General features: G+C 44.7%; 3 protein-coding genes across 3 annotated transcripts; 2 read left to right on the top strand and 1 right to left on the bottom strand.

Annotated features, from left to right (window-relative positions):
* The first annotated feature begins 471 nt into the window (after nt 1-471).
* On the top strand, nt 472-4,085 carry SDHD (succinate dehydrogenase complex subunit D). The gene is made up of 4 exons (XM_063417807.1): nt 472-626; nt 1,004-1,108; nt 2,097-2,241; nt 3,456-4,085. The coding sequence occupies exons 1-4, from the start codon at nt 587-589 to the stop codon at nt 3,619-3,621; spliced, it is 456 nt and encodes a 151-aa protein (XP_063273877.1). The 5' UTR covers nt 472-586; the 3' UTR covers nt 3,622-4,085.
* IL18 (interleukin 18) lies at nt 3,762-8,274 on the bottom strand. The gene is made up of 5 exons (XM_063417810.1): nt 8,208-8,274; nt 7,589-7,597; nt 6,452-6,589; nt 5,576-5,721; nt 3,762-5,451 (listed from the first exon to the last, which is right to left on the bottom strand). Exons 1-5 carry the CDS (start codon nt 8,272-8,274, stop codon nt 5,206-5,208), a joined length of 606 nt encoding a protein of 201 aa, XP_063273880.1. The 3' UTR covers nt 3,762-5,205.
* A 4,150-nt stretch (nt 8,275-12,424) lies between these two features.
* On the top strand, nt 12,425-15,180 carry TEX12 (testis expressed 12). Its single transcript, XM_063417806.1, has 5 exons — nt 12,425-12,541; nt 12,781-12,998; nt 13,627-13,732; nt 13,835-13,886; nt 14,142-15,180. Exons 1-5 carry the CDS (start codon nt 12,499-12,501, stop codon nt 14,284-14,286), a joined length of 564 nt encoding a protein of 187 aa, XP_063273876.1. The 5' UTR covers nt 12,425-12,498; the 3' UTR covers nt 14,287-15,180.
* Nucleotides 15,181-17,779: the final 2,599 nt, after the last annotated feature.

Genomic DNA, 17,779 nt, shown 5'->3' with positions numbered 1-17,779 from the left:
TTTCTGCTTGACCACACTTGCAGGAGATGAAATCAGGGCACTGGGGAAATGTGTGGGGCGATTGTTGTGTCCTGGACAAACACAAAACAGTGTCAGCCGAAATCCTCACTCCAAGCCCTGATTTTGTTCCTTTTCCCCCGTCAAATGGAAAGAAAAGCAGGATGTGTTCATGGTGTGTACAAAGGTGTTTCGGTAGTGAACACACGGGTGAGGAGCACCTGGCTCTGCTGCAGGTGCTGAGGGGTTAAATACAGACTTACAGAACGGTCTGGGCTGGAAGGGAATTTAGAGATATTCCAGTTCCGTGAGCACAACACCTTCCACCGGGTTGCTCCGACCTGGCCTCGGGCACTTGCAGGGATGGGGCAGCCGCAGGTTGTGTGGGCAGCTGTGCCAGGGCTGCCCATCCCCAGAGGGGAGGATTCCTTCCCGCAGCCCCGGCCCCTCCCGGCCCCTCCCGCAGCCCCGGCCCCTCCCGCAGCCCCGGCCCCTCCCGGCCCCTCCCGCAGCCCCGGCGGCGGCGCCGCTCGGATGCGGAAGCTCGGGCGGCGTTTCCGTGTCCGGGCGCGGTGCCCTTGGAGCGGACATGGCGCTGGCGCTGCTGCGGCCCCGCGGGGCCGCCCTGGGTCAGTGGGGCCGGGGCCGCGGGGCGGGCGCGGACCGGGACCGGGGGGTGCGGGACCCGAGGGTGCGGGATCCCAGAGAGTGCCTGGTAGCTCCGGGACGCCAGAGGGTGCGGAGTCCCAGGAGGGTGCGGGATCCCGGTGGCTGCGGGACCCCCGGAGGGTGCGGGATCCCCGGTAGCCCTGCGACCCCGGAGGGTGCGGGATCCCGGTGGCTGCAGGATCCCGGGAGGGTGCGGGACCCCCGTAGCTCCGTGAGCCTGGAGGGTGCATGATCCCCGATGGCTGTAGGGTCCCCGATGGCTGTAGGATCCCCGGTAGCCCCGGGACCCCCGGAGGGTGCGGGATCCCCGGCTCACGCCATCCCGCTGTCCCCGCAGCTCTCCTGGGCCCGGCCCTGCTCCGCCGCCCCGCCGCGCTCGGTGCCGCCGCCGCCCGCTGCGCCCCGGCCCGCGACAGCCACGGCCCGGCCCGCCAGGGACACGGTACGGCCCTGTCTGTGTCTGTCTGTCTGTCTGTCCGTGCTGGGGACGGGGGTCTTTTTCCGCTTTTCTCATCCCTGGAACTGCTGGGTGCAGCTCCGAGCACCCGGGTCTAGCGCGTCCTGCCCGTGGCAGGCGTTGTGGTTGGATGATCCTTAAGGTCTATTCCGATTTCTGAATGCTCTGTGATTCTGTCAAGAATGGGTGGTAAAGGACCAGATTTTGGCTCAGGTCCTCCAAGGGACCAACAGCAGTGCAGGGATAAAGGACAGAGGTGATGGAGGTGGTTCCCCGTGGCCGTACAGGACTTAAAAACAAGATGAGCTTTAAGGTCTCTCCCATCCCAAACCAGTCTATTTATTTATCTGAGTCTATAAGTTTTTGGGGCCACTTAGGACATTTTAAGTAGCAGCTGTAACAAAGAACAGAAGAGATTTACAGTGATTTTCTTGGTGTCTTGTTGAGTGAAGTAGCAAGGGAAAAATAATCCTAAATGCCCACTGATTTAAGAGAAAAGTTGTGAAATGCTGAGCGTTGTTAGATAAGGCAGTAACTGTGCAGAGATGTTATTTATGATAAATATCCATGCTGTTGTGGTGCCTCAGGCTGTGAGGAGTGTGTGTACTCTCACCTTCAGCAGAGCTGTTACCAATTAATGGTAATGGTTAACTTTGCCCAAGTCCAAACTTCAGATCCTTTCCCTTCTTTATCTTGTCACTTTCTAAATTTCTTTTCTCCATGCCAAAATGAAGGAATATGCCTGCATTTTGGTTTAGGTGGATGGATGCTGTCTGTGTGTTAGTTGAGCACTTTGGGACTGTTGCATTGGTATTTTCTCAGTAGATTCCCGATGGTTTCAGCCTGGGCTGACGCTCCCGTTGTGTTTCCAGGCACTGCTCATGCCGGGTTTTGGTTTGCAGACTCTCCAATTCCAAATTCATCCCCCAGCCCTGGCAGAGGGGCTTTTCCCTGAGCACGTTTCTCCTTGCAGGCGGTTCCAAGGCTGCGTCCTTGCACTGGACAGGGGAGCGAGCGGTCAGCGTGCTGCTGCTGGGGCTGCTCCCTGCAGCCTACCTGTGCCCCGGACCGGCCGTCGACTATTCCCTGGCTGCTGCCCTCACCCTGCACGGCCACTGGTAAGCACAGCACGGCTCAACTCGCAGCAGAGAAGCTTTGGTGGCTCCAAACCTCGTCCTGGTCTAGTGTGAAACACCTGGGAAAAGTCCTTGGTCTCAGTTCTGTGATCTTTGGTAGGAGTGGTTGTACTTTGGTCTTCCTTTCTCACACTGTTCTCTCAGTCAGAAAAGGAATCCATTTTCTGGTATCTTAACCTTAGGAGCACTTCCTTGCCCCTGGAAGTGGAGAATCCTGGATGGTTTTAACCTGTGGAAGGACCAGTGTTGTGTGAACAGAGGGAACAGAAAGAGGATAGATCTGTATAAAAAGTATATAAAAATATTCTGCCTCTTAAAGCTCTATGCACTGGCTTTGTACATCTCAGTGGTCATGAGGCTCTGCATAACAACGAGCTCACAGCTAATATTCCACTGAGGAGACCTGGATAATTATTTCCTTTAGTCCTGGATGGATGTTTGCTCAGTGTAGTTCTGCTGAGAACCTTAATGAGAGCAGGGGTAGGGCTAATTAGGAGTGGATCCAGCTACGTGGTTGGCCAGACTGGCAGCATCCACCTTCCTGAGGTGATCCTGGTTTGGGAGTTCCTTGCCACAAGGATAAAGCAGATTTTTGTGCTACTTTGGGGGTGCCAGGTTTTCCTAAACCTCAGTTTTGCTCTTTGTTGGAATTTTTCCAAGGGATTCTTGCACTTTCCTTGCTCTGACTGGGAGCTTTTTCCCAAAACAAGCATCATGTGGCTTGTGTTGCTGGATAGCTCAAATCTGGACAGGAGTTCACTTCCAGATGTAGAAAAACCTGAAAATATGCTAATTTCTTTGGTTGCCACTCTTCTAATCTAAATGCACATCCAGGAGTCTCCTGTGTCTTTGTGACAATGGCTGGTCCCAGATATTCCCTTGGTTTTCCTCTTTTCCAGTCCTTGGAAGTCAGATGAGAAGGCAATTCCAAGGATTCTGTTGTCTGGAGAGCTGTGGTCAGCACTTGGTTTCCTCAAGAAAATTCTGAACCAATCTCTGTATTTTCAATGGAACCTGTGGAATGTTTTGTTTTGTTTTTGGCATAGATTCCTCCTCGTTCTGAGTGGGAACTGAGCCTTTTTCAGTAAAGTCTGATGGCAGCCGGGGAGGAAAAGTGATTTGGTAGAACGTGGACGCAAACTGGGTGGATTTCAGTGGGCGAACTCTGCTGATCTGAGCTTTTCTCTCCTGTTTAGGGGTCTGGGCCAGGTAATTACAGATTATGTGCACGGAGATGTCCCCATTAAAGTGGCCAACGCGGGGCTGTACGTCCTGTCTGCCCTGACCTTCGCCGGCCTCTGCCGCTTCAACTACCAGGACGTGGGCATCTGCAAGGCCGTGGCCATGCTCTGGGGCCTCTGAGAGCCCAGCCTGGCACACGCCTCTGTCCTCTGCTGCCTCTGCTTCATCAGCTTGTGAGCAACATCCTGCACAGCAAAGGAACGGCCCGGGGTCCCCAGGGAGCCTGCAGGGGGCTCAGAGCTAGTTTAGGATATATAGAGAAAAAAAAACAGGTTTAAAAGCAGATTTAAGTGGAAAATGTCCAGTGAGAATGAGTGGATTCAAGCTGCGCTGTAAGTTGGGGTTAATTAATTGCATCAGTGGCAGGCTTGCATAGCTAAAGGGAACTCTCCTGCTAATACCAGCTTTAATGAGTATTTTTCTAACTGTTGGATTCCTGTTCTGTAAAACAAGCCTGGCTTGTGGAAAACTGAACTGCTTCTTCTGACATGTAAGGCAGACCCTGTAACTCTTTGGACCCTGGGAGTTGATGTAGAAAAGGGAATACTTTTTTCTTAATCCATTCAATAAAGAATTTACAGAAATTTTGTGTGTGCTTCTGAACCATTTTTACTGCTTGTGGGTTACCTAAAATGTTTTCTCTGCAGATAAGTCTGCTCTGCCTTACTTCATAAAACAAAGAATATTTGTATGAATTCATTCTTAGAGGTGACTTAGACTTGACTTAATAGAAGAATAATTAATGTCCCTTAGAAAATACAACAAGGATTGATGTAGAATAAAAATACTTTTGCAGACTGACTTTGGGAACATTTGACTTTCAAGGTTTTTATGTTCATCTACACCACTTTTTTAAGGTTTATTTTCTAAATACCCTGGTCTGTGTTGTCCTGTGTGACAGCAGAGAGGGCGCTGAGGGAATGTTTTGTTATTTTAGGGATTTTTTAGAGGGGAACTGAGATTGTGGTTTTTAACTTTCTGCTTCATCCTGTCTGACTTTCACAGTGCTAAGGAGTGTAAAACCCTCTCCACATTCCCATGGTGAGCCCTATTAATAGTGAGAGGAAGAGAATTTGTGTTACCATCAGTGATTATGCAACGAGCAGAACGACCAAGTCGCTGATTGGATTCTACAAGAATTCTGATGATTATTATTATCATTATTATTTTAATATGGGTTGGAAATGACTAGCAAAAGCAGGTAGCTGGCCAATTTTTTGTTAGTGTTGTGGTCAGAAAGGAGCTGTGGTCTGGTTTAAACGCCAACATTTGTTATTTTGGCCCAGGGAGGAGGAGGGTGTGGAGGGTGAGTCATGGGTAAATCCCTCTGGGCAATGAGGGTTTCTCATAGAAAGTGAGGTTTTCTCACACAGGATCCAGCTTGATGTGTTTAGGCTACTTGGGGGAGAAATTCATTATCTGAGGGTCTTGGGAATGTAAAAGTCCATTCCTAATTCAAAATCTGTTTGGTCAATGGGCATTAAAGATTTTAGGGATCAGATTCTACAGAACAATATAGACATGCACATTCTTGTTTCTTCAGTGTGTAATTCTGTCTGGAAAACATTGCCCTGCTTGTTGCCAAGAACATGGATTTATTCTTTTAGTAAGTATTGAGAGTAGTTAAATCATAAAACTGACTTGTTTTGGATGAAGAAAGACTAAAGTTTCTTTTTTAAAAAAACAAACTGTTGAAGTGTCCTATCATAGGTTGTGATTTTTGTTCTGGCTGAACTTTGATAAACTCATCTTCATGGTTTCATCCACTTCATCTTTCGACAGCTTCTTTAGGATTAATTTTCTCAAGCAGCCTTCTTCCTCAAAGGCCAAGAACATTCCTCGTTCCATTGAGTATTCAAACTTAAATGCTTTGGAGCAGCAAGATGTAAATGTCTTTTTGAAAAAGATGATGTTGCTTTCACCAGGAATTTCTTTGGGAACTTCTCCTTCCTGAGGAGGGAAAAAGGGAGCAGGTTAATCCCACCACAAGCCCTGAGCAGTTTTATTCCAGCTCTGAGTCGTTAATGCTGCCTGTTGGATTTGTACAGATGAGGAGAGGGAAGCAGATCCTTACCTTGAATCTAACAATCATTTCTCCACATTCCTCCTCACAACACATGTAATAACTTTTGTCTTCCACTTGGACACTGAAGGCCACGGGCATCCCTCCTAAGGGCATGGTGGTTTTGTAGCAGTGAATGTTGAAATGCATCCCTTTGCCTGGAAATAAATGGATTATCATTGATAACCTGCTCAAAGACAGCTGCAACAACTGAATTCAGGGATGTTTTACCACTCCCCTGGCAACTCTGGCTGCCTTGCCAGGATATTTTTCCTAACAGAAGAGCCACAACTTGAATTTTTAGGGCTTGTGGTTGTGCTGTGTGCAATCAGGCAATAACCAGGGTGCACCAGGCAGTGCTGGAGGGGTCAGACCCTTTTGTGTGCCTGCAGAAAGTGAGACTGGTGTGTGGAAGTGATTATCTGTAAATCAGAGCATGGCTGGATAGAGGTGATCCAGAAATAAATGTGGTCAGTAAACAGAGTTGTAAATAAATTGCTGAAGCAACCCAAAAATCAAAGTCAAAAATAGGTTTATAGTTAATATTGTTAGAAGAAAGTAAGACCTTTTAGTGCCAATACATTGTTTGAATTTTAAAATGATTTTTTGTAATCCAGCATTAAAAAAAGGGAGGAATTAAGATTATTGTGATCAGAGCCAAGCAAAAATCTTAACAGCCCTTTTTCTGCAGCCTTTGGTCTAACCCAGAAACCTCATCCACCACTAATGCAAGACACAAAATTTCACTCTCAGCTCAGTCTTATCCTAGCAGATGAAGTTTTAAATCATTATTCTCAGCCCCATCATTGAGTGGATGATTACAGAGAGCAACAGCACCTCCAGGCTAAAGCAGCAGAGCAGTGCTGATGGTTTGTGTGTGGAAATTACCAGATTGCATCTCCTGGTCCGTCACGTCCTCGAAGGCTGCCACGTTCAGCTCGGGGCGCACCACGAGCAGCTGGCTGTTCACGTTCCTCAGCACTCGGTGCAGGGTCTTCTCCTTGCACAGGGCATCACACTCCAGCTCTGCAGGAATGGTAAAGAAATTATAAAGAAATGAGAGTTGTAGAATAACAGCGTATAGAAATTGTGTTGAGAGAGGAGAGACTAAGAAAGGAAACTGGGCGTTATGTAAGAGCAAAAGACATGACAAAAATCAGCCCAAGCGTACCAGAGATTCTCCAAAGTAAGTAGAACTGGCATGAAACCAGAATGTTTTGGCAGTGTGGCTATGTGGTGGCAAGCTCTTCTGCCTCTGCAAGTCTATGGGAGAGAATTCCTAGAGAGTTTTTCTCTCTATAATAAACAGCATGCAAGGGGAACAGCAGGACCTCTTGGATGTTCCAGTGTGGTATCTTACAGCCTGTTCTGCTGTTCCACAGTTCTTTCAAGTGCTCTGAATTTCATCATAGAATCATAGAAAAAGCTGAGTTGGAAGCAACTCATGCAGATCATTGAGTCCAGCTCCTGGTCCTTCACAGGACATCTCAAGAATCACCATGAGAGCATTGCCCAAACGCTTCATGAACTGAGACAGGGTGGTGCTCTGCCCTCTTCCTTGGGGAGCCTGTTCCGATGCCCAGCCAGCTTCTGGGTGAAAAATCTTCACCTTTCAGCTGTTTTCTCCTCATTCCTAGAGTTTGCTGCCAGCCTAATCCTGCCATTCCGGATGTCACGTGAAAGGAGTTCTTAGAATGGCATCAAACACAGGAAGGCCACAACATCTCCTACACCTCTGCTTGAAGCAGATTTCCCAGAATACAAAAATCTATTTATATAAGCAAGAAAAGCTGCTGTTAATGAGAATTCAGAAGCATCAGTTCTCTTTTGCCCAACAATTAAAGTGCATTGAAAGGTGCTGTCAAGGAAGCCACTACCCAGTGTCTTATGAGGAATTAAAGCAGCATCAGCAGGAGCAGCAAGCTCTGGTTTATTTGCAGCCACTCTCAGTTTGAAACTTGTCCTCTCTGCATTAGTAAGTGTGAAATGAGTAACAAAATCATAAAAGATGAGTTCTCAGCTTACCATCATCGTCTTGGTTCCAAGTGAGCAGCGAAAAAAAGGAAAGAAAAACAACATTTAGCTCTGCCCCCACAAAAGAAGTCTTAGAGCCCAGGCAGCCACCCACGTGTTCCCCAGCCCAGAGCCACCAGGGCTGAGCTGCTGTCACTACAGTCAGGGTTTATCTGTGAGCAAAACAGATGAAAACCAGTCATTCGAGAACTGGAGTCACCACCAAATCAGAATTATGCAAAATGCTTTTTTAGGGTTCTTTTAAGGGTGAGAAGGTCACGCTCAGCCTAAAACTGAGGAATAATTGTGTGCAAATTTGGGGGGATATTGGTGCCTTTGAGTGAACAAAAGGACAAGAATTCATTACAAATTGTTTTTAAAGAAGAAAAGCAATTTGTTTCCTAACTGACTTTTTTCCATAAGGTCAGAAATTACTCCAAGTCCACCCCCCCAGTATTCCAACGTTTTTGAGTGTCCTTTTTTAGTATAAGCAACAAATATTCCCCTGACTCAGATACTTGGCTAACACTTGAAACTGAAGCTTACGGGAAAGTTAGATTAAATCAAACTGACAAAGGAATTGTGTTAAATCACTATTCAAACAGAAAGGGTTATTAAATGTTCTAATTACCATCGAAATAGAGGCAGAAATTTTCTCCAAGTTGTACTGGACACACCAGAATCTCTTCAGCACTCATCTTTCACCCTGCCCACAGCACAGGGAGAGAAATCAGAGTTAAGCTCGATGTTTCTTACCCCATAAAGGGATAAAAGTGGAGTCTGCACAGAGTGATCTTCCCAGGTTCCCCCTAGAAAAGCATGAGCTTCCAAAACACCCAGAAGTTAGAACCCATTCTGACTGCCCCCAGGTGAACAAATGGGGAGCTCTGGGTCTTGCACTGGGATTTTATTGTGCAGTCAAAATAGCAGCTCGCTTCAAAGCTTTTTCACCAGTTGAAAATGACTTTTTATACAAAAACTGAGCAATATCAGTGTAAGTAAACATGCACATCCAGAGGGATTCAGGTGGGGAATCACTGTGGATTTTTTGTCCCTCTAGCAAAGCACTTGGAGGAATGTGTTTGAAAGTGATTTTTTTTTCTCTCTGTATTTTCTGGTTTTTATCTAGTTGTAGCTGTGCAGAAGAGGCGGCAGGCTCCCAGCAGCATCTTTGTTTGCAAACATGCACATCCCTTGGAAACGAGATACCACAACACCCAACCGTGCAAGCCTCGTTTTTAGCACATTAACCACAAGGTCCTGTTATTCTAAAGCCCAGGGGCAAGCACGGGCAGGACTTTTGACAGAGGATTACAAGAAAAAGTGGCACTTGTTTTAATGGGTAAAACAAAATGAGTGTGCTTCCCCCCTTGAGCATAGAATCAAAAAGATCGGAAAAGACCTTCAGGATCATCAAGCCCAACCCTGAGTAGTAAAAGGTGCTTATTTACACCTTTTCCCGAGGACGTTTGAAAGGAACAGCTCAAAGGAGTTTCTGGCTGTGGGATGTGGAGTGACTCACCCTGAGAAGCCGCAGGGATGCGGGGCTGCGAGCAGAGGTGGCAGCGGTGGGAGCTGCAGCCGGGCGATGGGAGCCGGGACAGACGCGGGTGGGAGCAGAGATGGATCTCTGTGATCTTTTCTGATTCTTCGGGAATGTTTTCTGACTCTTCGGGAGTGTTTTCTGGCTCTTCGGGAGTGTTTTCTGGCTCCTCGGGAAGTGCAGCAGAGCGCTAAGAGCCGGGAGAAGCGCGGGTGGGAGCAGAGGGCTCTCGGTGGTGCGGCCGGGAGAGGCGCAGGGTGCGCGGGTGGGAGCAGAGATGGATCTCTGTGATCCTTTCTGGCTCTTCGGGAGTGTTTTCTGGCTCCTCGGGAAGTGCAGCAGAGCGGGAGAGGCGCAGGGTGGGAGCAGAGGCAGATTTCTATGATCCTTTCTGACACTTCGGGAGTGTTTTCTGGCTCCTCGGGAAGTGCAGCAGAGCGCTAAGGGCCAGGAGAAGCCCGGGTGGAGCAGAGGCGGCTCTCGGTGGTTTCTGTCTCCTCGGGAGCCGCGGCCGGGCGATGGAGCCGGGAGAAGCCCGGGTGGGAGCAGAGGTGGATCTCGGTGGTCCGTTCTGACTCTTCGGGAGTGTTTTCTGTCTCCTCGGGAGCCGCGGCCGGGCGATGGAGCCGGGAGAAGCCCGGGTGGGAGCAGAGGTGGATCTCGGTGGTTTCTGTCTCCTCGGGAGCCGCGGCGGGGGATGGAGCCGGGAGAAGCCCGGGTGGGAGCAGAGGCGGCTCTCGGTGGTTTCTGTCTCCTCGGGAGCCGCGGCCGGGGATGGAGCCGGGAGAAGCGGGCTCTCCTGTGCCGAGGCCAGCCCGGGTCAGTGCCCCGCCGCCGCCGGGGCTGCCCCAGCCGGAGGAGGGAAGCGAGCGCTGCCCGGCGCTGCCGGGAGGGGCTTTATAGCGGCTGGCGGCGGCCGAAATCGGGCCGCTTTCCCAGGGCCTCTGCCCACGTCCGCTTTCTGGCATTTCCCCTCCTCGCCGCAGCACCAGCGCCTATGCAAATCCGGGGTTAGCGGGGCGGCTTTGTGCCCTCCGTGTCACGCTGGTGTCTGCGGGCTCGTCCTGTTGCCCCGCAGCCTCTCCAGCCTGGCGGTGTCCAGGCAGGCGCTGCCCGTGCCCGTCCGGTTTCCCCTTGTGCCCGCTTTGGGGTGGAAATCCCGGCGCTGCTGCTCCTGCGGTGCTGTGGCTGCAGTGCCCGGGAATGCTGGCCCGGGCTGGGACATTCCTGTGCCAGCCCTCGGTGCAGGAGCGGCTGCATGGGAGGAGTTCTGCAGCACTGCAATAGCGCCCCGTCCCCGCATCCCGCGCTGCTTTGGGAGTGCTGGCAGCAGCAAACGCTGCAAATGCATTCTTTTCTTTTGGGTTGTTTTTTTGTTTGTTTGTTTTTTATTTTTTTGGGGTTTTTTTTTGCCCTAAAACCCAGGGCAGCGAGCTTGGGAATGAATAATTTGAATAATTTCCCAATTTTTTACATCTCCATGCCTAAGTTTGCTGTTTCTAGCTCTGGGGGAGTCGGTCCTGAAGCTTGGTGGGTAAATTGAAGAGCCTCAAGTTGTGAGGATGATAAAAACACCCCGAATCCCCACATCAAACCCAAACCCAAGTCCCCAGGACATTATCTCAGCTGTTCAGATGCCTTTTACTGCTCTTTGAGATAAATAGAAAAACAACAAACCCCAAAGTTAATAAGGAATGCTTTAATATCTTTATGATAAACATGAGGAGGTGATTTTGATGTTAAAAGCACATTTTTCAACTTTATTTGAAATGGTAAAGATAAAAACACTGCCTCTTTTACTATTAACCCTGGATTTTGCCTGGTTTAGACAAAAAATATTTTTCAAAAATGAATGCTGTACCAATAATTTATCATTTAAATAGACATTCCGAACATTATTTATTTTGTATTAGCTATTGGCACTAACATTTTTGGCCTAGTGATATTCCATACAAAGCTGTCAGGAAGGAGGACTTGGTCTTTCACGTCATCCTTTGAGAGCCTTAACATTCAATTAGTTCATTGAACACATTGAATAAAAGGCATTTCCTTCTCTTTTGTGCACGTATTTGCATTTTCCACGACCAGATCTGACTCATACAATAGCTTTTGTGGTACAGTTTAAACTTTTATTTCTCCTGGAATTTAGTATCTCTAATCTTAGAGGAACTCTACTACTTTTAGAATAATGGCTTAGGTAATTTTGCTCCAATTTTCAAGGAACTGAAACTCTAGGAAGAGTAAACTCTCTGCCCTTAGATAATTTTCTTTTAATGTTACTTTTAGTCTGAATTTTATTCACAAACTATCACATCCATAAGATAATGGAAATGAAAATTCAGATGCTTTACTTCAGGTTGTCTGTTAATGAAACTTATTACCATGACATAATTAAGTAAATATCCCAAGAATGTTTTCCTAACATGTTCTATCATATTTGTTTGTAATGTTTATATAGTAATCCTGATAACATAATTACCTATTATATCTAGATATTTTGCTAACATGTTCTATCATGTTCTATCATATCTGTTTCTTAATGTTTAGGTAGTAATGCTAATAACATAATTACCTATTATACCTAAATATTCGATAAATGAATGAAGTGGACTACGGCAGCTTATTAAAAGTTGTTTCTATTTTGAGGAAGTATATACTTCTTGTTCTTTCAGCAGTTTGATTTCTCATGCTGGTATTTTAATTTTCTTTTTGGATGACTCATGTGAGATTCAGGTCCTTTCTGCAAAACAGAAGATAGAGAGAAAAAGAAATAAAAGGAAAAAAAAAAAAAAGGTGGGGAGGGGGAAGTCAGAGACAAACTTTACACATCATCACATACCGTAACTTAAATCACATAATATGAAATAACATAAATCACATAATACAACACAACATTAATTCAGATCTGGTGATGATTGATTTCACTGTAGCGGATTTAGGAAAGCGGTGACTTGCTGTGGTGTTTAATCTCTTTGAATTCTGAAATTCTCTCCTGAATTGTTGTGTCCTGTTGGTTCCTCTTGCAAAGGAGCTGGGGGTGAGTCAGTCACTTCTTGGTGAAACCAAATACCATTGTCACCTACAGAAGTGAAACACAACCTCGGGAAAACACACTTTTATTCTCCATTCTTTACAGAGACAGAGGAAAAAAATAGTCTTGGCAGCCGTGTGTTGTGGTGGTGTTACTCATTTTAGTGTTACTCATTTTGGTGGTTTTATGCATTTTAGTGTTTTTACTCGTTTTAGTGATTTTTATGCATTTTAGTGTTGTTACTCATTGTAGTGTTTTTACTCATTTTAGTGCTGTTACTCATTTTGGTGCCTGGTCTCTCACATTGCACTCATTTCTGACTCGCGTTTTGAGGCAGATACATCGAGCATGAAAACACATTCCAAGGATTTGGAACGGATTTCCAAGGAAGGTGAAATTTGACGGGGAAGGTTTGAGGAAGAGTTTATTTAAAGCGTTAATTACCGGGCCGGGCCGGGCCCGCTCCCTCGGCCCTCAGGGGCACCGCGGGCCGCTCCTGGCGGGCCCGGCCGGGGCTCCGGGGGCGCTGCCAGCCCTGAGGGGAGCGGCTGCCCCTTGTTCCTCATCCTCTCTTCCTTTTCCTTTATCCCTTGTCCTTTGTTTCTCATCCCTTTTCCCTTGTCCCCACAGTCGCGGCCCCTCACGCCCATTGCCAGCCCCGCCTGAAGGGGAAGCCGCGGGTCCCTCCTGGACGCCTCGGTGCCCTCAGGCTGTGGAGGGATAAAAAAGGAATAAATCTCGTCGGATATCGAATTGAGGCTGGCCCCGCCATTCCCCCGCCGTCTCCAGCCCCTCTGAGGGGCTGCCTCCCCCGGGAGGGAGCGCCCTTGCAGAGGAACCAGCTGCAGGTTTTACACGTTTTTATTTAAACATTCTCCCCAGCCTGGCCGCTCGGCAAACACCGCGTGCTTTTCGTGAGGCAGCCCTGGCGAGCAACTCGCAAAAAGCAGATGAGAATAGAAATAAAAGCAAAGAGATGGAGGTGAGCGGTGCTGTGTGAGGGAGGAGCCCCCATCCCATGTCCTCCTCTGGATTGAAGGCACAGAGATCCACGGCACTTTAGGGAGGTTTGGGGAATAGAAATTATTTTTTCGTGTGGGCAAACAGCAGTTTCTGTGAGGGCTTGAAGCCAAATAAAATTGGGTAAGCACTGGGATATGTTTGTGTAGAACTTATTGAGAGTGAGCTTCTGAAGTACACGCTTTTACTGAGATACATACACTACATATATCAGTATATATATAAAAAATGTGCATATATCTAAATAAAGAAGTGTGTGTATATATATACAGAGATCTCAGTCTGGGACTTCCCACCCACTCCTCAAGATGCTCACGACACTGTGAACCCACTTGCATTTTCTCCAAAAACACCCTCAAGCTCTTTTTAAACCTCTTCTTTCTCTCAGTTAAATTCTGTGCAAAGTTTGTTTTAAACCTTAGAACCTGTGTTTTTCCTCATGTGCTCTGTTGTTAGAATGAAGCTTCAGAAAATCCTCAGTTGTCTGACAAAACAGATTTCGCTCCTTCTGAGGACTTGCAGTCCCTTTCCAAGATTGGACCTCTGGAAAAGATTTTAAATGGTGATGTGTTAAATGTACTGGAAGTAAGTATGGAATGATCTCATTTCATGTTGAGATTCATCCAAATGTTTAAATAAAATTATTTTTTTTCTCTCTTAACAGAGACGAGCAAAGAAATTAATAACTTTTTATCAAAATATGCTGACGTTATAAGGCAAGTTAACTTTGTGTTATTTGCACAGCAATTTTAAAATTCTCTAGATAAGATGGATGGCTGCAGATTAGGGAAATTAACAGTAAAACTGGCAAACACAGATCTTGAAAAAAACATGCTGGGTTTTATTTTAACAGGATTAAATTGGTCAGAAACTGGGTATTGATAGACAACCCATTTTTAAGAAAAACATAAAAGTAGGGAGAAAGTTGATGGCATTAGCATTGATTTTAACCACAGATTTCTTCACTTAAGAGCAAGAGCATCGTTGGATTCTTCTTACGTCCAGGAACTTGATGGGATCTTAAAAGAAGCCAGGGCCATACACAACCACTTAAAGCAGAAAAGAGAGAAGATGAAACAGAGATTCGCTGGCATTGCCAACTCCCTGCAAAGCTAAATGGAATTTGTTATAGAAAAGCAGAGCCAAAGTTGTGTTTGTGTATGAAAACAAACTGTGACGAGTGTTGTGATGCCTGTTTCTTGTATAAATATTTCTGTCAGTTCAGAAAATTCCAACAAGTTAAGCAGCTACTTAGTGTTTAAATACATAATGTAGTGATAGTTAATAAAAACAATTTGGAGTGTCTGTTTTAAATCCTGTGACTCAATGGATTAAGACATTAAGCTATGTTAGCCCATCCAGCATAGCAGAAAAACATTTCTGTGAAACATAGAAACTTACGATGTAAGTGAAAAATGACCTCAGATTATTTCATGTTAACCATTTTATGGTTATGGGGTTTTTTTTCTCCTTTCTACTTTAAACAATGTTTTTGTGATAAAATATTAGTAGAATATACTTGTGGTGTTATTTCCATTTTGCCTCAGAATGTAAAGAGGTTGAAAACATCAGCTTAGAAATAAGAGAGTTCTATAAAGAACTCTGAGAAAGTATAAGGTCTTAATTTCAAATGCATTCTAATACTGGTACATGTGTTACACTTCAAGCCCTTGTGGATATAAAACATAATCAAAGCTTTGCTGTTGGTGTCAATAAATAAATAGATAATGTTAACACGATCCAGAATTACAGTGTTATTTTGTCATTTGGCTACACGGGTGTTGTTTGCTGATATTCAGTTTTCCTGAGAACACAGAGCCCTTTCTCTTTCTTGTCATTCTACTCTGTTAAAAAATAAATAAATTTAAAAAAAATGAAATATGGAATGCACAAAGGACCACTTGTACAAAGTGTGGGGCTTATGTAATAAAGAGAAGTGCTGGAACAAGATATATTTCTATCTTTACCTCGATAGCATGCAGTGATTTCCTCTTTCAATCCTCTCAGACCTAATCCACCCTCCTTTCCCCCTTTGCTGAGCTCAAAGCCGAACGTGCTACGTGTGGCAGTGACACGATTTAAAGCAAAGAACGAGAGGAACTGGACATGCAGGGTGAGATTTAGATCCCTAAAGATGCAGATACGTCCTGAGCGGGATTTTCAAAGTGCCTAAGCACGGTGTAAGCGCCTTACCCGCTTAGGAATTTTGGAAAATCCCATAAGGTGCCTATCTGCATCTTTAGCATCTAAAGGCTCTCCAAAGTCTCACCACTGCTCTGCCATCGTATTTATCTCCTATTTTTTTCCCCTGACATTCTCACATTTCTCTGTTTATACAGAGAAATGCGGGAGAAAAAGAGAAGATTTAGAAAGTGATATTTTCTAAAATATTGTGCTGGGTGTTTCTCAAATCCACACTCATCTGTAGTGATGACACAACCCAGAGTTTCAAAATGACGTCTGCCAAGGGCCTGAGCTCAGACATTTACCCACAGTTGTTTGTGAATAATAAAAGTCACACAAAGTTCATTACTGAGGAACATCTGCCTGTTACTGCATTTTAACTGTTTGTGCTTGGGGAAGTGGTGCAGCCTTTTTAGATCGTCTGGATTTGGATTATCTGAATTTAGTTTATGAGGCCAATATATCCAACTATTTTTAAGTGTCAGAACTCAGATTTTGGGATACAATAAAATCATAATTTTTTCCCTTAGGAGATCAAGTGTTCCTGTTGCAGCAGTTTGTACTATTTAAACACTTCATAAAATCCAACAAAAATGAGTAAAACTGCACTTTTTAAAACAATGAAGGACTGCCTAGTGCAGTTCAATCCAAGATATATTTTCAGAATGATAACTCTTGGTTTTTTTACAGTGATTTCTTATACAGTTGGTTGTCATTCCAATTAATAACATTTAATAGAGTGGAATCTTTGGGGTAATAAGAGGAATTTAGAATTGGAGGAGATACTGAAAGTAAAGTCAGTGAATATGGCCACAGTAACCTAGGTGAGCTTATGAACAGTGTGGTTATAATTCTTAAATTTTTTAAATTACCAACAGCAACAAAGCTTCTGGTTTTGCTGCACAAATATAGGTAAGGATATATATATATATATATAAAATAAACTAAGTAAAATGAATTAAATATTAAGATTTAAATATTTATATTTAGATATAAAACCAGAGCAACACAGCTTCTGGGTTTGCTGCATAAATATAGGTGAGTGTATATATATATATATATAAACTAAGTAAAATGAATTAAATATCTATTTTATAAAGTTTAGGCTTGAAATGGTGAGTTCAGAAATTTTAAAACATCCATTGAAAATAAGGCAGCCTCTCCTCTTGTGAAGTTAAATAATATTTTGGCAACAAAAATATATTAAGTATATCTTTACATTTTCCTGGTTAATGGGAGCTTTCCATAATTACTGTGTTGGCCAGAAATACAGAGCACTTTTCTGCTGGCTGCTCTTCAGTGTTCCACTCAGTATTTTAATATATAGACACACTCATTACACACTGTTTTCCTTCTAAACCATTAAAAAATAAGAAATGATCGCTTTCCTATTTGACTACAACTCATCCACCCCACAAACGACACTGCTGATTTGCCCTCTTAGAGATTTCAGTGTTTATTGGGAGAAAAAAAAAGAAGTTTTCTCTTTGGATCTGACCCTAAAGGCTCCTTCGTGCTCTCCCTGAGGAGTGAAACCCCCCTGGCACCATCCCATCCCTATCCGCTTTCCAGTTTTACTGCAGGAGGTTTGGACAGAAAATTAATTGGCTTTCAAGCTGCTAAATCTGATCAGCAAAGCTCTGCTGGTAACTACGTTTAAATTTAAGCTTCTCCCCTCCTCGTTTAAGCTCCAGCCTATAAATTAACAAGAACGGCTAAGATGACAGATCAGTAACAGAATATAAATGGATTTTTCTTAAAATCTGGAAGCATCTTAAATGAAGTTCCGACCCTCTTGGAGTCACAGGGATCTTGACACTGAGCCTTTGCATTTCTAAGCTTGCTGTGAATTTCTTCACAGGCTGGAAAGTGTAAGTGATGAAAAACTCAGTTCCTCTCATTGCTCTTCTATTCTCTAAAAATGGGAAATATCAGATAATGCAGAGTGTTTAGATTGTCAGTGATGAGAATTCTTTCCTGAGATAAATTTTGACTGTTTACTTAAAATGAAACTGCCTTTTAGCATAAATGTGGGTCAGAATAGAAAAAGACCAAATCTAGTAGGGAATAGAGGTGTTTTAGGCTCAGGACATTCTGTCCAAAACTAATTAAAATTCAATTTTGCTAATGGTAAAGTGTTTGTCTTTGAATTGTCTTTGAAGGTGGCACTGGAAAAGAACAGAGGGGGCATTTTGAATCACCAGAGTTACAGCTAGAAAAAAAAAGGAAGGCAAAGATCCATAGCTCAGTCAGCCTAAATCCCATCCTGGAGAGAGTCTGGAGGAGATTTCTTAACTATGAATAACATTTTTTAAAAAAAACTATTTTATGAGAATAGCTGGCTTAATATGGAAAAATTACCCGTGGGTATAGCTTGGTGTAAGGTCATTGACATGATCATGCGTGATGATATAAAAATAAGAGC

Source organism: Prinia subflava, chromosome 22 (assembly GCF_021018805.1).
Source record: "Prinia subflava isolate CZ2003 ecotype Zambia chromosome 22, Cam_Psub_1.2, whole genome shotgun sequence".
Classification (NCBI taxonomy): Eukaryota; Metazoa; Chordata; class Aves; order Passeriformes; family Cisticolidae; genus Prinia; species Prinia subflava.
Note: the sequence above shows the minus strand (reverse complement) of the source record. Positions and strands in the feature narration are given on the sequence as shown.

Excerpts from the sequence above, each read along its gene's own strand:
- SDHD (XM_063417807.1), top strand. The coding sequence starts at position 587 with ATGGCGCTGGCGCTGCTGCGGCCCCGCGGGGCCGCCCTGG. Across the intron at positions 627-1,003 it reads GCCCCGCGGGGCCGCCCTGG|CTCTCCTGGGCCCGGCCCTG; the intron begins GTCAGTGGGGCC and ends CTGTCCCCGCAG. Across the intron at positions 1,109-2,096 it reads CCCGGCCCGCCAGGGACACG|GCGGTTCCAAGGCTGCGTCC; the intron begins GTACGGCCCTGT and ends TTCTCCTTGCAG.
- IL18 (XM_063417810.1), bottom strand. The coding sequence starts at position 8,274 with ATGAGTGCTGAAGAGATTCTGGTGTGTCCAGTACAACTTGGAGAAAAT. Across the intron at positions 5,722-6,451 it reads GGACCAGGAGATGCAATCTG|GCAAAGGGATGCATTTCAAC; the intron begins GTAATTTCCACA and ends ATTTATTTCCAG. Across the intron at positions 5,452-5,575 it reads AAATGATTGTTAGATTCAAG|GAAGGAGAAGTTCCCAAAGA; the intron begins GTAAGGATCTGC and ends TTCCCTCCTCAG.
- TEX12 (XM_063417806.1), top strand. The coding sequence starts at position 12,499 with ATGAAAACACATTCCAAGGATTTGGAACGGATTTCCAAGGAAG. Across the intron at positions 12,542-12,780 it reads GGAACGGATTTCCAAGGAAG|TCGCGGCCCCTCACGCCCAT; the intron begins GTGAAATTTGAC and ends TTGTCCCCACAG. Across the intron at positions 13,887-14,141 it reads AAATATGCTGACGTTATAAG|AGCAAGAGCATCGTTGGATT; the intron begins GCAAGTTAACTT and ends TCTTCACTTAAG.